The 16963-nt window shown below is 42.7% G+C and overlaps 1 protein-coding gene across 4 annotated transcripts; it reads left to right on the forward strand.

Annotated features, from left to right (window-relative positions):
- The first annotated feature begins 892 nt into the window (after positions 1 to 892).
- On the forward strand, positions 893 to 15885 carry RWDD3 (RWD domain containing 3). 4 transcript variants are annotated; one of them, XM_082228000.1, is made up of 4 exons: positions 893 to 1156; positions 13108 to 13595; positions 15230 to 15327; positions 15431 to 15885. In XM_082228000.1, the coding sequence occupies exons 1-4, from the start codon at positions 1072 to 1074 to the stop codon at positions 15543 to 15545; spliced, it is 786 nt and encodes a 261-aa protein (XP_082084126.1). In that variant the 5' UTR covers positions 893 to 1071; the 3' UTR covers positions 15546 to 15885. The 4 variants fall into 4 exon arrangements, with proteins under 4 accessions (XP_082084126.1, XP_082084125.1, XP_082084127.1 ...); XM_082227999.1 differs by having other exon boundaries at positions 906 to 1156; positions 15212 to 15327; XM_082228001.1 differs by lacking the exon at positions 893 to 1156 and adding an exon at positions 1249 to 1389 and having other exon boundaries at positions 15212 to 15327.
- Positions 15886 to 16963: the final 1078 nt, after the last annotated feature.

Consider the following 16963-nt stretch of genomic DNA (forward strand, 5'->3'; position numbering starts at 1 on the left):
CATGGGTTGTGTTATGTACTGAGTTGAATAGGATCCAAATGCAGCAGTCTGATTGGTCCTAGAACTATGCAGCAATATAATTGGTCTGCAGGAGCCACCCAATCCAGCTCCAGGTGGAAGTGAATCCACAACCTGATTGGCCTACAGGAGAATCCAGGAATTAGCCAATCACGTACGGCCCATTGTGTAATATTGTGTAAATAATGTATATAAAGCAGATATTTTGGGGAAACTTGCATTCCTCACTACTATGAGCTAAATAAAGAGCACGAAATCCACACTTGCCTCTGAGTATATTTCAGGTTGCTTTTTTTTTTAGTTGCCACCTTTTATTTCTCTCACCCCCCTCTCTCTACCGCCTGCATTATTTCTCTTCTTTTTATCCAGCCTTTTGTCAAAGGAGCTCAAGCAGCTCGGCTGACACAAGATGACTGGGCCCCAACACCACACCGTTTGAACTCTGTGATGGAGGTGGGAGCAGGATTGGGACTCGGGTCTCGCCCTGTTTTACGTGCAGAGCTCTAACCACTATGCCATGTTTAGGACTGAACTACTTTTAGCATTTCTTGGAATTGTTCAAGATTACTGATCTGTGAATTAAAGATTGCCTATTCAACGGAATTCAGTGCCGACAGCGGGCCAGGAAACTTTCAGATACCTGAGAAGAGTTACAAAGGACCATATAACCATAATTTTCCAAATTGCACACTTTCAGTTTATGTTGTTTCCCATGCACAAGTTCTGTTTAAAGGTCCTTTGTTTTAAAAAAAGCAATTCTGAAAGCAATCAAACTTCACACTTTAGGAATGCAGAGCCTCTGACTGTTCTTATTGTTAAATTCACAGTGCTTTGTCCCGAAGGAACGGGTTTCTTTTCACCACAAAGTACACAACCTTGGTTATTGAGGCAACCAGAGGTAACCACGAATCAGCTGTCAGCGGCAGAAGCCGCATCCTTTGCCTTTGCCTTAATGAGCGGAGGAGGCGGAGCGCCCCCTTGTGGACACGGGACTCCTTTTCAAGCCCGTCCCCGTTTCCAATCCGGGCGGAAGGGGCGGCGCGTCTCTCTGCCATGTCGGACTTGGCTTTAGAGGAGCTCTCTGCGATTGCCGCGATTTACTGCGGGGAAGATGAATGCGAAGTGCTGGAGGTCTCAGGTGACTGTTTCCCAATCCTAGCACCGCTGGCTTAGTGACCCATAACCGGGAGTTTTTGCTGAGAACCTCCTAATCACGACAGATTTAGCACCCCTGCTTTCAAAACAACACCAGGGGGAGGGAAAAAGACCCGTTTGAAAAGCAGGGGTTCCCATAAAAATGAGGAGGGGGAAATTCTGTGCGGCTCCTGGAGGCCAGAGAAGAAGCTATGAAGGCCACAGAAGCAGCAAGCGGTAGATGAATTTCAGCTTTATCAGCCCATCAAAATCAGAATTACTTTTGATTCTCATTAGTGAAGATGAACTTCCGCCTTTCAGCAACCCCCTAGTTTCCCCTCCCCTTTGAAATCGTTGCACAGTTTTTAAATGATAATAATAATAATAATAATAATAATAATAATAATAATGCTTAATCTGTTGTCCATGTGCCCGTGGTGGCTGCTTCATCAGTTTTTATCCCTACGCTTTCCCTTAAAGAGTATCTTTAAGCATGTGCAGAGTACCATTGTCTGGTTACTGATTTTTCCTGCTGTTTTGTACGCAGCCATGGATAAAGGGGGAACGGGTTGCATTTGAGAAGGGTGTGAGCATAATTGAGAGAAAACCCTGGCTGAAGCCCTGGAGAGCAGCTGCTTGCCGATGTAGACCGTACCGAGCTTAATGGATCCACTGGTGGTACTTAGTATATGGTAGCTTCCGACAAGTGGGAGACGCAGGCTAGCTTGAGACTTCCTGGCCCATGGTCATCCTGTGAGTTTCATGGCTGAGTTGGGGTTTGAGTCCTGGTCTCCCAGGTCCAAATTCGATAAGTCAAGCTACTGCATTATGGGGCCTACGTTCTTGAGTGCATGGTGGTTTTTAATGGCATAAATAAGCACCAATGCAAAAATAATAATAATCCAGGAGTAGATACACTAGGTAACTCTTGTTCCTGCTTGCTTACGGTTCTTCTTTTTTAAAAGCAGATATATATTTTTAAAAAGGATAAAATCAGTGGTTTGATTTCAGCCAGGGCAGCTGAGACATTGCAAGAACTTTTTTTTTCCCCTGATTCACTGCCACATTCCTGAATAGGCCCACAAACAAGATGTAATGTGAAGCTGAGGTTCAAAAACAGGCAGAACTAAGTTTGTTGTGTGTGTTATGTGTGTGCAGGTGCTGCCCCTTTTCTTCAAGTTATGCAGTGTTTCTAAAAACATTTTAAGCAACGTGCTGAGACATTCCCTTGCCTTTCTCTCCCCCCATGTAAATTCCTATTCCTTCCCAGAGATACCCCTTTAAATAACAGACAGCAGCTGCAGAGGAGCAGCAAGTGGTCTGACTGCTCATGTAGGCAACATACATGATCCCAGAACTCCAGTTTTCAGAGCCAAGCGGATGTTGCCTTCCTGTGTGTTTTATTGACAGAGAGTGGCTTGATGGCGATATATTTTGGCTTAGATGCGTGCAGTGAGATGTAAGCTGATGCCCACATCCAAAATAAAATACCCGTGAGACTTCTCTTGCATTCCTTTATCTGTACTTTATTGTACAAAAGGGTGATTGTCTGGGATCAATCAGGTGTTCAGGAAAGATCAAGCGCTTACTGAGTGAGCTCATTAAAAAATGGCCCTGAGCAGCTAACTAACTTGAGCTGTGTACACACCATACATTTAAAACACCTCCCCCCAAAATCCTGAGAGCTGCAGTTCTCAGCACCTTTAAACTACAACTCCCAGGATTGTTGGTTTTTTTGCCAGGAGACGGGGAATGTGCTTTACATGTACGGTGGATACACAGCTCTGTTGATGATATTTGAGAGTCCCTTCCCTCTCTGTCATCCTTTCCCCCCTCTCCATCAACTGATACCTTCTTCCGTTTATGTCAAGCGGGGGCGGTGGAAGGAAATCCCAATTTCCTACTGGATATGTTTTCTCTCAGGCGTTTTTTGAATCTTAGCATGGGGGGGGGGGAAGTTAAAATGATGTAAGTTTTATTTATTTTATTATTCTCCTCCCAGCTCAAATGTCTGTAAACATGCAAAGTGTTCCCATTCTGTTCCCAACTCTCTTGTAAGCATTGCCCTTGTACCCTGCTTTTCTGTCAACACCTGCTGGCAAGCTGAACCAAACGTTCTCCGCTGCTGCCAGTCGCCTCCGAAGACCCCAAGGCTGCTTTGCACGAGTTTACTGTTGGACTGCTAAACATCACCAATGCACATTAAATATGCATCTGAGTATGTTCCAAAAACAGTTCAGCTGCTTCCCCCACTGCGGTGTGCTACAAATGTGTGGCAATTTCTCTGTTAAAACTCAGCGTCCCCTGCCCGCCCCCCGCAGCATTGTTGCTTTTCAAACAGTGTTCCGGGGGACGTTGCGTTCTTCTGAAACCTACGAGGCATTTTTGAATGAGATCAGTAATGGTAGGCAGACTTTTCCTTTAAAAAAGAGCTGGCCATCTTTGCTACCTCTGTCTCCAGTGTGCAGCCATAGTGTGGTGGGTGCATTCTGTCTTGGTCTGTGCTTTGCATGAACTGAGCTTAGAAACCTCTGCAACAGACAGAGTGTTCCTTGGGAGAAAAGCGCATGTGAAGGAAGGGATCCCCGGAGATCGAAAATTTGAAAACCACTGCTCTGAGATATTGAGTCAGTTTGGATGATCATGCCTCAAACGGTCATTGGATCAATCCACTCAGAACACTTTCATCCCTCCCTTCACTGAAACTGCGGTTAAGCCAGGAATCTCCTGATTAACCATAGTTTCCCATTACATCCACTTTGAGAAACTATGGTTAACTAGAGACTTCCTGGTTTGTTTACTTACACCAAGAAATGGCTGCATATGCCCTCTAAAGAAGTTGTTCATATTTTGACTTAATAAGCCACTGTATCACCATCTGAATGTGGCCCACTGTGACAGTTTATTTTTCCTTGCTTCTGCATTACATGCATACCTAAAAGTTACCCTAAATAATTAATCCCAGACTCTCTTATAATTAATGGTAGCAAATCCAGTTTGGCTTCTTTTTTCTCCTTGTCAATTTTTTGATATAAAAAAGTTACACATCTTTACTGTTTCTAACTTTTGACATAGCAGAGAGTCTAATGGGTGTCAATTTTCTGTCACAATTATATATATATATATCGTATATATATATCTAACAAATTGTGAAGAGTAAATGAATGACACTAGCCAGAATTTGCTTGACTTGCTAAAGGGAATTGTAGAAACTGGAGATTTGTGCTGTTTTCCAAGAGTAAGTTCTCCAGGTTTAAAGAGGGGATGGGGAGCTGCCTTTGGCTGGCTAGATCCTTATCCCTCCTTATCTCCTTATCTTTCCTCGTGAGCCATTTTGACAGGTGATCTGGGCCACAGTGTAGCCATCTCTGCTCAAAGAACAGGAGAAGCTTGCTGTCTTTCTCAAAACGATTGTCATAGGCTGCAAGCAAATGCACATTTGATTTATTAACACATTAATCAGCGAAGGTTTTGTTAATCAGGTGTCAAACCCTATCTTTGGTCTGGTAAGAATATATATTTTTAAAACACAATCCATAACTGTCAAAAGAGGATTATAAAAATTAGACGATAATATGCTTTGGGAATGCAGGCAAGACATTTTATTTCCAGCATCAAGCTGGAGATCTTTTGTGCCTCCCAGTCCTGCAAAATGTTCCAGTATGAGATATGTATCAGTTTTGCAAAACAAAACTAGTTTTGCTGCTGTGGATCCCAGGAGTATCTTTGTAGCATCCAAATTAGATTGAATAATTTATGAAAATGCTTGCTGTTAAAATACAAATCGGCTGTAATGTTGCTTACCCATGTTTAGGGTTGGAAAAAATCCCATATGCCTGATCACTGAGGACTTAGGCCTGGGTGATATATCAATATATCTCTCAGGACCGGTATGAGGAGCGGACCGCAATCACTCAGCAGTATATCACTGGTGAAACCGCCACCGCTCCTAAGTCCCTCTGCTAGTGACCTTCTATAATGAGTGCGGCACGAGCATCTAATAATTGTTTGCTAACAGGCATAACTTTCTATCTAGGTTTTCTCTGACTCATAAGATTGGACCTTGCTATTGCTTGATTGTTGCTTTTATCTCCATTTTGTATTTTGCACACTGCCTAGATGTTTCAAATATATTCAGCTGTTTGGAAATGCTAATCAACTAAAAACAAATTAGGCCCGTTATTAGAGATGGTTGCGTTAAAATCAAGGGACGTGAATGGGTCAGAGTAGAGATTTCTTGGGGGTTGGTGGGAAGGGGTGCTCTCCCTCCACTCAGTCTGTAAAAACATCCGAGTTTTCTGAAGCTTAGGAGAGACCCGCTCAACATGCAGCAGGTGTTTTATTGAAAATGATGTGTGAATGAATTTAAATCAGCTAATTAACAAAGGTCTGCTTTACTTTTTCTTGTCTGGCCTCAAAGATTAGTGTTGCCGATAGACCGACATAATTTACTTGTTAATCCACTCTCTCGTCCTCCTCTATGGTTTGCTCAGCTATCTTGCCATAAAACATATATTTGTTCATCAAAATTTGGATTTCTGCAGGTAATGCTCAGAAATGCACAATGAGTAGGTGACACAGAAAGCCAGTGAAAGGGAAAAAAGGAGGGGTAGAGAGGGAGCCCTTTCTAGCTGACACCAAACACAGAAAACAATTTGAAGTATGCCAGCACTAAATTTACTGATGATAAGCATGCAGCTAGGGGAAATGAGTGAGAATGTGCTGGGTTTCCAACTTATTAGCACAATAAATGTCAACAGAATGGTAATTTACTGCGCTCTATTTCAGATAGCGCCTCTTGTGAAAGAGTCAGGCAAATAGAAGGTTCTATTACAGGTAGGTAGGGAGACTTCTTGTAATCCGCCAACTTCAGCTGCCAGCGCCCCTTCTGAGTCAGGGCTGTTATCATGTTCAGCCTGATATGTCAGTATTATTTTGAAATGTGCAAGAAAAATAACCCCAAAGCAAACTCGAGGCACAAAGGTGGCCGGCTGGTTTTGCATTGCAGGCCGGATAAGGATGATAATAAGATACAGGACATTGGTATTGGGTTAAAATAGGCCTCAGCTTTATTGATTGTAGGTGTAAGTAGGCTTTGGCGAAGGCATTGGGTATGTATCTCCTTCCTTTTTTTATTTATTTGCATTTTATTTATTTGTTAACATTCTTATATTACATCAGTAAACGTTGTCATATTACATTACAGGACTTACTATAATATAATTTCTAACATGTATACAAAAATTATATACAAATTTTATATACCTAGAAAGAAAATGAAACAAACAACAACAAAAAAAAACAAAGAGAAAAAACAAAAACAAAGTCATCTCCTCCTAATGGATTAATTGGCCGGGCCGACCCTGGATTTTGGCGTACATTGAATCAGTCCTACCAGGAGTGTCATATTGGAAGGTTGCTGTAGCCTCACAGCCCCTGTGTGGGCTTCTGGACAGAGACACCCCCTCGCAGACCCCTTTAGCGGGGTACCCAAAAGGCTAAGGATCCAGCCCAACGCCTTATCCACCATCAAGTTATGATTGCTGGCAAAAACCTCCCAACTGGCCCAATTTGTCTGCAGGAAAAAAATATCCTTCCCTGGCTTCCAATACAGCAGCTCTACAATTCTGTGCTTCAGTGAGTATTCCATGTGGATTGACCCGCTCTCTTTCGGGCAGGACCAAATCTGATTCTCAGGGCGAAGGATCCAATGCCAAACCCAAATGGATGGCTCAGGCATGGCCTCTTTATATAAGAAATAGGTGGACCTTACCTGGAACCTGGGTCAGTCAGGTCCGCTGCTGCTGCCATGCCTTCCCCTAGCCAACTTGAAACTGGTCTGTTCAAATGGGGGATGCCCTGTCAGTTTGTATTTCTTAGTACAGAAAGTATTGATCTGATGAGTGGAGATATTTCCTATTCTACTTAGTTCAAGAATGTTCTGGAGGGTTTCTTTCTATGTGAAAGAAGCAGGCAGAAGGTTTCTGATGTTTGGGTTATTCCTTCTGGGAAGCTGAGTACAGCTGGTTTAAACTGGTTCTGTTATCCTTTCTGTCAAGGTCATGCTGACTATAACAGTCAGGCCAGGAGGAGCCTGGGTTTCACACTTTCTCTTTCTGTCACTTTGTTCTGGTGTGGTGTTCTGTTCTGTATGCTATAGTGTTAAGGTTCAGTCTTATTATAAGTTATAAGTAAGTTTAAGTTAAGTCTGCTGCAACTAGATTGCTTATGGACTGTGCCTATCCTGAATGTATTGGATTTGTGACCATTATGCTCATTTGCCTTCAACAGCAGTAAAGCTCTGCTGGGTGAAATACAATTACCTCTGGTCTTTTTTGGGGGGAACTCTGCAACGTGTTTTAAGTTTTTTTCTCCTCACATGATGTGCCCGGCACTCTGTGTGGCCATGGGGGGAGGCGCTGACATCTCCCAGTGGCTGCATGGGGTTGGAAAATGGCGTCAGCAAGTGAAACAGAAGACTAGGGTTGCAGTTTGATATGCTGTAGGCCAGGGTTGGGAAATCTCTTGACAGCAGTCCAGATCATGAGACCTTGAGGCCTCATGATTTAGACAATGGTAGTCTCTCCAAGATCAAACCGATCCATTCTGAAGGAAATCAGCCCTGAGTGCTCACTGGAAGGACAGATCCTGAAGCTGAGACTCCAATACTTTGGCCACCTCATGAGAAGAGAAGAGTCCCTGGAAAAGACCCTGATGTTGGGAAAGATGGAGGGCACAAGGAGAAGAGGACAACAGAGGACGAGATGGTTGGACAGTGTTCTCGAAGCTACCAGCATGAGTTTGACCAAACTGTGGGAGGCAGTGGAAGACAGGAGTGCCTGGTGTGCTCTGGTCCATGGGCTCATGAAGAATCGGACACAACTAAACCACTAAACAACAACAACAACAAAAGTCTCTCCAAGCTGTTTCCCCTTCCTGATGCTGCTCTGTGGTTGGCTTTTCTGTATTTGCCTGTCAGTCAGTGCCTGTGTCCCTCTTGTTTCCTTGAAAGTGCCCATGGAAGAGAGGTGTAATGTCTTCCTCTTAGGGCAACACAGTCTACTGAGAAGGAGACTCCATTTCTCGGCATGCTGTTCATAGTGCTCAGGGTTGTCTGAACCATTTCAGCTCATGTCACTCACTAAACCGTCTTCGTCTGTTGTTTGGCAGAGGGCACTGAAGCTTGCGAAGCCGTGTCAGCCGTGAGGAAGGGGCGGGAGGCAGGAATCAGACATAGCTCCATTGCCCATCCCATGAAGCCGAGGTAGATCTTGGGAGGTAGGGAAGAGACAAGCCACTTCAAAAGAACTCATCTGAAACTTGGGACTGCTTCGCGGCGTCTTTCAGATCTGTCTCTCCCAACCCCTTCAGAATGAATCAAGTTGACATTTTAGCAACTTTTTGAAGGAATGGGGTGAAGTGGTTGGAACACATCAAAGAAACGATGTAGTGAAGATCTGAAAAAAGAGCACCTTTCATCTTACACCCTAACTTTTTTCTGTTTTAGTAGAAGCAGATGAGATCCTTGTCCCCTCTTAATTTAGCAAAAGCGTTGCTATTGTTTCACGCTGGCTGCATTACTGTTGGAAAACAGCACAGTACAAAAAAACCCATGTGCCGTTCTTCTCCTTTTTTCCATTGCCTTTGATTCATGCGATTAGTCTGATGACAATAATGAAACTCAGCATTTTTATAGCACGTTCCGAGTGTTCAAAGCCTTTCGTGTTGCAGTAATTCTTTCAGCAGCTCTCTAGAAAATAGGGCTGTAATGGGAGCGTTGCCAGTTTAGTGGCTATGGCTGAGGGAAGATTTCAACCGGGAGCTTCCTGGCTCACAGTTTTAGTCATACAGTACCATATACACTTAAGATAGAAGAAAGAATTATGGTACTTTGAAGAACTGCTTGCAGGTCGGTCGTTTCTGTTGGCTTGGAAGTTACGTATTTTCAAGCAGGTTTTGTGCATAACTAGGGTTTCAGTGGATAGTCTGGGATCTTGTGGTCTGGGATCTCTCTGACCTTATTCTGTGCTGCCAAAATGCCTGTTGTTATGACAAGTGTGGTACGTGTAAAGCAAAGGTTCATAAATTGCAGGGGTCTCCTATAAAGGTTACTGTGAACTCTAAAGACATAACTTAGCTGGGATAGCTCAGTCAGTAGAACATGAGACTTTGACTCTCAGAGTCCTGGGTTCGAGCCCCCCGTTGGGCAAAAGATTCCTGCATTGGAGGGGGTTGGACTAGATGACCCTCGTGGTCCCTTCCAACTCTATGATTCTCTAAGAAGAACTGTGCTAGATCATATCCAGACTCCATCTAGTCCAGTCAGATGGTTCAGAAAGGTCCACAAATACCGTAAGTCATGAAGTCAACAGTGCTTCCTTGTAGTATATTTGTACCCATAGCAACTGGTATTCATTTAGGGGTACCCTGTCTCTCAACAGTATTATTCATTTATTTTATTTTGGTTTTTTTTAAATATGCTGCTCTACTTCCCAGTTGGGAAACCAGAGTGATGCACAATATAATGAAAACCACCAATGCAAAATAATTTACACCATCATTATCATTACCTTTTTTAAAAAAACCCCTCACAATCTTCTAATAGCCATTGAAAGACAAATTTGTGGGGCTAGGCTTAAAGCCATTCCCATTTGGTAGCAGTCAGTTCCATAAGCTGATTATGGGTGTTTGTGAAGAAATTTGTTCTGGCTTGAATCTCTTGCCAGTTAGTCAGTTTCATTTGATGACTCCCCCAAGGGGTATCTGTCTCTGCCACACTCTCTCTCTCTGGATATTAGAAACTTTATCTTCGTTTATTTTCGCCAGCATCCAGGCCGGTTAGAGCAGCTTCGTCACGCTGGCCACGTGACCCGGAAGTGTCTCTGGACAGCGCTGGCCCCCGGCCTCTTAAGTGAGATGGGCGCACAACTCTAGAGTCGGACATGACTGGCCCGTATGGGCAGGGGTACCTTTACCTTTACCTTTTACTTTGCAAAGGCAAAAATTCATTCCCTAAACCCCCATACCAAACGACTGGCTTCTGAGGGAGAAAATTGGGGACACCCCCAAAGGGGGAAAACACCTCACCCTCTTGAAGCAGGCGACTATTTAGGAGATATGTTTTATTTCACTCCTGTTCCAAATCCACAGCTCATAAACAGTCAGCCAGTGTTTGCCATTTGCCTACCCTTGGTTCTGTTTCATGGCTGGAAACTGGCTCTTATATAAATATAATATCAGATAATTCTCCATCAAACCAAACCTTACAATCTTCTAATTGAGAGTCGTCTTAATTGATTTTTCATTGTCTCCTGAAAATCTGTTGTTATGTACTGAAGTTCTCACACTGGGCCAGCAGGGGGATACTGTAGATAGTTATGCAAATGAAGGATCGAAAGTGACGTTCAGTGATTGGATAGTTTGTATGCAAATGAAGGATCAAAAGTGACGTTCAGTGATTGGATAGTTTTAGAAAGTTGCAACAGTTACATTGTTCTGGAGCTCTATATAAGCAGGCTGACTGAGCCCTTCAGTTCAGTTCTGTTCTGGCATCTGAATAAAGAAGAGCTGCTTGAAGAATCTCTGTGTTGTCTGATATGTTCACCCACAACTTAACATCTGTCTTCCTGTAATGTCTGAACATTAGCTGTAAGTTTTTCTTCTTCTGTGGGACTGGGTTTTATCTTGCCAAAGACTTGTGAACTTTCCCCCTTTCTGAAGCATTAACAAGAATTGTGCAGCATTTGACAACGTTTAAAGCAAAAATTAAACGTTACTGTAAAGCCATCATTTTTGCTCAAACTGCCAGTTAATGTTAAGCATGCACTTCAAATTGCCCTCTTACTATCCTTTTTTTGTTTTGCAGCAAGCAAACTTCAGGCAACAGTGATCTAGATATAGGGGGGTTAAATCCCCCAACATAAGAAGTTGGGGATATTAATCCTTCTTTCTCTGCACCGTCCTGCCCTATCTGTGTCTAAGGGTCTATTTGCTGTAAATAGTTTGATGCTTAAGCAACATGACTTTCCTTGCATGATTAAAAAAAATCAAAGTCTTGCTAGTTCACCCTCAAAGAGTCCTGGTTTATCTTAACTAATAATTCTTGATTAGATGGGATCCATATTTGTATTCCCAAGACTTATATTGAATTTCACTAACACTTAAACAGGCCCTTCAACATTGCTTTCCATTCAAGATCTATTGCTATGAATTCAGGTCCTGGATTAAATTCTTACAGGTGTGTTAAAGCGTTCATCTCTTCTTTAATCCCTAAACTAAAATGCTTAGGGTAACAATTGGCTGTATGACTTCCCTGTTAAGCACAAAGGACAGAGGTAGAATTCAGGAACCTTAGTAAGCGTAATATCATTTAGACACTCTTTTTTTCCTTTCCTTTCTTAAAGTTGTTTTGAGCACTCTCCAGTGTGACTTGAAAATGATAGGCTTGGCCTGATTACTGATTTTCCTTCGCCTCTTTTGGGAAGTAGCCTATCCAGTTCGTAATTCACATAACAACATGCCACAATGCTTTGCCATTTATATATTCGTTTTTGAATGTCCAAAATGCTTCACTTAATGTTTTATTTACATAACTTATAACTTGTACCTTCAGCATATTTCAGGTTGGGAAACCATGCTAATAAATATTTGTTGTATTTGTTACATTTATATATCATCTTTTCCTGCAAGGAGCTGAAGGCGATACTCATGGTTCTCCCTTCCCCATGTTAGAGACAGCGTTTGGCCCAAGGTCACTCAGTGAACTTCATAGCCAAGTGGGGGTTTGAATCCTGCTCTCCCAGGTTACACCACCCAACATATTCATGGTGGATGCAATTATCTTAGTTTCTCAAAAACAGCTCAGTGTGCAATCTTATACTTGTTTTGTTGTTTTTGCTTTAACTATCTATTTGTGCCTTTACCTTGTATTTTTATCCTGTGAACCCTAAAATCTTATGATGAAGGGCGGTATTGTCAGTCTAATAAATAAAATAAGTAATGGAAATGAAGAAGTAAATCCTATTGATTTAATATGGGTTACTCCCAGGTAAGTAGATACTGGATTACAATCTTAGTATTTTAGCCACTGCATCAAGGGTGGTAAACCTCAGGCCCAGGATCTAGATGTGGCCCTCCAGGCCATTTCACCTGGCCCTCAGGCTTCTACCCAAATCCTTCGCTCTCAGGCTGTACCGCTAACTGGCCCTGATATTTCCGTTGGTGATATTTCCTGGTTGGACTGTGTTAATGAACTGGGATTATATATTCACGAACTGGGATTATTCTAGTGTCATCTGACCACATCTACTTTAGCTGTACAAAGTTGCCCACAAATGAATATGACCCTCAGGCAGAAGCAGGTTATCCACCTCTGCTCTGCATGGTACACTTCACATTTGATGTGTGGATTTTGTACTTGGTGGCGCTGTGGGTTAAACCACAGAGCCTAGGACTTGCTGATCAGAAGGTCAGCGGTTCGAATCCCCGCGATGGGGTGAGCTCCCGTTGCTCGGTCCCTGCTCCTGCCAATCTAGCAGTTCAAAAGCACGTCAAAGTGCAAGTAGATAAATAGGTACCGCTCCGGCGGGAAGGTAAACAGCGTTTCTGTGCGCTGCTCTGGTTCGCCAGAAGTGGCTTAGTCATGCTGGCCACATGACCCGGAAGCTGTACGCCGGCTCCCTTGGCCAATAAAGCGAGATGAGCGCCGCAACCCCAGAGTCGGCCACGACTGGACCTAATGGTCAGGGGTCCCTTTACCTTTATCCCTCCACAGTACAAAAATAATCTCACACCAGACATTTTATAGTTTTATGAAATATTAATAGATCATTCAGGTGTCCCCCCCCCCGAGAGTAAATAAAGCTTTTTTCTGAGGGTAAGAACGAACGAACAAACAACTGTTGCAAATATGTTAGTTGACTCTCAGTTGATCATTGCTTTTGGATGCTTTTTCAGAGACGGAAGGAATCACGTTTAGGATTCAGACCAGCGCAAAAGGACCTTTGGGCACAGATATATTGTTGAAGCTGTTGTTTCATTTGCCAATTGGTTACCCATCAAGCCTGCCGAATATCTCTGTTAGCTCTGAGCAGCTTACAAGGACGCAGTGTGCAGCCGTGAAAGGGAGATTACTCGAGGAAGCAAGGAGGCATTTTTCACAGCCCATGGTACACGAGCTGATTCTCTGGATACAGCAGAATCTTAAGGATGCTGTCGAGCAAGCTGAAACTTCAGTCTGCAGCGGGGAAAGTACTCTGTCAACAGACGGACCTGAGGAGGATGGTGTCTGGATTGCCCTTCTGCGTTTAGATCATATGAGAGCGAAGGGAAAATATGTCAAAACAGTAGAAAAATGGTGTGCAGATCTAAAGCTGACTGGAAGACTGATGTTCATGGGCAAGATTATTTTGATTCTTCTTCAAGGAGACAGAGCGAGCATTAAGGTGCAGACATTGCTCTGATTTGCCGGTTCGGTTGCTGATAGCTCAGAGAACTATGTCAGTTCAAATACAGTCAGGTTGTTGTTTTTTGTATGTTTGTTAGGCTTTTTGTGAAACTGGTTGTTTTATTAACAGCAGTGTCTTTTTAAAGTTTAAGCTCTGTGTCCCGCCCCATGTCCACCCCGCATGCCCTTTGTATTTAGAGCAGGGTTTCCCGAACTTGTGTCTCCCGCTGTTTTTGGACTACAACTCCCATCATCCATAGCTAGCAGGACCAGTCGTCAGGGATAATGGGAATTGTAGTCCACAACTATCTGGAAACTCAAGTTTGGGAAACCCTGATTTATAACAAGATTTAGCATTGGGTTAAGAGGGTCTGGTCAGCCGCTAACTTCAACAGGGAGCTTATTTCTGAATTGAAGAAGAGCCAGCAATATTAGCTCCACCCATTGATCCCCCCCCCCCCCGGGCAAAGGGATCTTTTAATCCTCATTTCTCCAGAGGAAACAGCAACACTGGGTTAGCCAAGAGCTGTATCTTGGCTGGCATTTGCCTGCATTTTCCTCACACATGGAAGAAATCTGCTGAAGTCCATGTTGGGAAAACTTTGTTCTGAACTTCTTTGGCAATTTGCACAGGATCTTTGCTTGGGAGGAAAAAAGCTGGTTTTCAGACAGGAAGCTGGTGGGAGTCTGAGACCTACTGTGGCCTATTCCTATTCTAGGAACAGATGGAACCAAATGCTAACCAAACAGACTTCTGGTAAATAGTGACCATTGCACTTCCACATCCCTTAGAGACTAATGCATATGATTATGGCTGCACTATGGAGAATATGGTGTTTTGTCTTCCTGCAACAAATTTCTTCATAGTCAGTGTAGCAGAATTGCAGTGGAAGCCTGTTTTCTAAGATAAATTACATAATTTGGATCAGGATAAGCCAACTGCAAACCTAGACATAACTAGGATTTTTTTAAAGAAAGGGATAAGTACATGTAACATAACCATAGAGGTAGGAAGGTCAAATGACCCTGTAGACTACCTATAAATGTTTGCTCTTTCAAAATGTAACTTCCTATATGTCTTATTCGTTTAGGGATTTCTATACCACCGTTTACCAAATGGTCACAGGTTGCTTTGTAAGTTATGAAGATCGTAAGTGCAGAATATGAAACACTAAAACAGCAAACTAAAATAATACCAACAGTGGGTTGTTATCCAAAGTAGCGCTAATTACATCCCTGATGGTTTTAAGAAGTTGGTGGGTAGCTCCAGTTAAGAACACTGGAAGATTTGGTGCATCTAATAATAATAATAATTGGCCAACACAACTGAAGCATGTCACCAGCGTTCCCTCATGTATCCCATCATGGGTGTATATTTTCCATGCTTTACATGGAAACACAAGTGTAACACTGGTCTTGCAACTTCAGACTTCACCTGGTCTTTCTACCTTAAGTCCTAAGAACCTTGAGATTTTGATCAGGGCAATGCTAAGGACGAACTCCCTCCCCTTTTTATTTTTATTTTTCAGCAATAAAGTTTAATCAACAGGCTCTTACAGTTGACGTTTCATGTTCTGATGTTGTGTGGTGTTTTTTTGTGTGTGTGTGATTTAGGAATATCTTCTTCTTCAGAAAACCAGCAAGGTGGATGTGGATTCGAGCGGAAAGAAGTGTAAAGAGAAAATGATTAGCGTTCTTTCAGAAACAAAAGCCCAGGCAGCACACAGAAGGTATAATTTAGCACTGTTTCGGCTAGAAAAGCAGCTTTGAATTGATAATTACATTCTGACACGGAAGCAGGCATATTCATGAAGTCTTTCTTGTACAACATAGGTTTCAGGCATTTGAAGTCAAAGAGTACTCAACGCTGGGTGAGCTGCAAAATGAATTCAAGGCTGCGGGCCTGGCAGAACTGTTCAGCGAGTTTGTGCTGGCTCGCTTGAAGTAATTCTGAAGCAGGCACATGTGGCTGAGACTAAAACTGTCATTGAATGTATCAAATGGATGCCGAGAGAAGGTAAAATGAAAGGTTTTGGTGGAGGACAGCTCTGAAGTGTCTCTTGCAAAATGTCAGGAAGAAGCTGTCTCCTTGGGAAGTTCTCCTCACACTCAGAACGGGTGATGTTTTTGATTGTGACAACTCTTTGCTGGAACACTTTGCGTATTAATGATATTTAAAAACCATAGGTCAGATGGGAAGCATGGGCAGCACAGAAATCACCCTATTCTTTGGGATCAGGGTGGATTGTTCCTCCTTTCTTCTATAAATAAATGATCTTTGAGAATAATTTGTTTCCAGTGTGACATTTTTTTGGATATGTTTATGCTACCTGGAAAGCCGTACAAGAACCACCACCCCTTTCTTTCCACCACATTTTAAATGAACTCTGTTGGGAATAAAGAAAAATGGCAATTGTTTATACCTCATCTCTAGCCTGCCTTTCTGCTCTAGGAGTTCCCAAAGCAGCTTAGGCTGCAGCCCTGTGCACAAACTCCTGGAAATAAGTCCGATTGAACTCAACAGGACGATTTTTCCAAATAGACATGTGTAGGATGGCACTGTTAAATTGTGAATAAGATGTTACATATCCAAGACTGCAGCCATTTTAAGTTTTATTTGCTCTTGTTTAGATTTGGGGAAATGAGGGGAAATAACTTCAGAGAGATGACTTCTTGGTCGAACCCTTTCACGCTCAGGTTTTCATCTACCACCATTCTAATTATGATTTTTTTTTATAAAAAAAGCCTGTATTTCCCCTACAACTTATTAGCTCAGAGGTGGGGAACCTGTAGCCCTCTGAATGCTGTTGGACTTCAACTCCCATGAGCCCTCTGAGCAGCGGACAGGGATGCTGGGAGTTGTAGTCTTTAAAGAAATTGGAGTTCTTGTTGAAACTGCACTGAAAAGGATATATCAAGAACTCTGGCCAAAAGTTTCAATATAAGGAATAATTCCTACTCAAGAGTTGAAATGAAAAACGTGTGTATTCTGCTAAGAATAACAGTTTGAAGCTAGTAGTAAATTTAAACACAACGTGTAAGTACGATAGTTTTAAAGTAATGGTAAGTTTGGATACAACGTTTAAGTACAGAAATGATGTAGTTTCAAATATGCAGTGATATAGTACAAAGGTACAAGCTAGTCACTTCCTTATATAGTGGTACCTCGGATTAAGTACTTAATTAGTTCCGGAGGTCCGTTCTTAACCTGAAACTGTTCTTAACCTGAAGCACCACTTTAGCTAATGGGGCCTCCTGCTGCTGCCGTGCTGCTGCACGATTTCTGTTCTCATCCTGAAGCAAAGTTCTTAACCTGAGGTAATATTTCTGGGTTAGCGGAGTCTGTAACCTGAAGCGTTTGTAACC

The sequence above is a fragment of the Podarcis vaucheri genome (assembly GCF_965113315.1).
Source record: "Podarcis vaucheri genome assembly, chromosome: 6".
In the NCBI taxonomy this organism is placed as follows: domain Eukaryota; kingdom Metazoa; phylum Chordata; class Lepidosauria; order Squamata; family Lacertidae; genus Podarcis; species Podarcis vaucheri.

Coding starts and splice junctions, on each gene's coding strand:
- RWDD3 (XM_082227999.1), top strand. CDS start 1,072: ATGTCGGACTTGGCTTTAGAGGAGCTCTCTGCGATTGCCGCGATTTAC. Junction 1,157..13,107: donor CGAAGTGCTGGAGGTCTCAG/GTGACTGTTTCC, acceptor ATGCTTTTTCAG/AGACGGAAGGAATCACGTTT. Junction 15,328..15,430: donor GCCCAGGCAGCACACAGAAG/GTATAATTTAGC, acceptor TGTACAACATAG/GTTTCAGGCATTTGAAGTCA.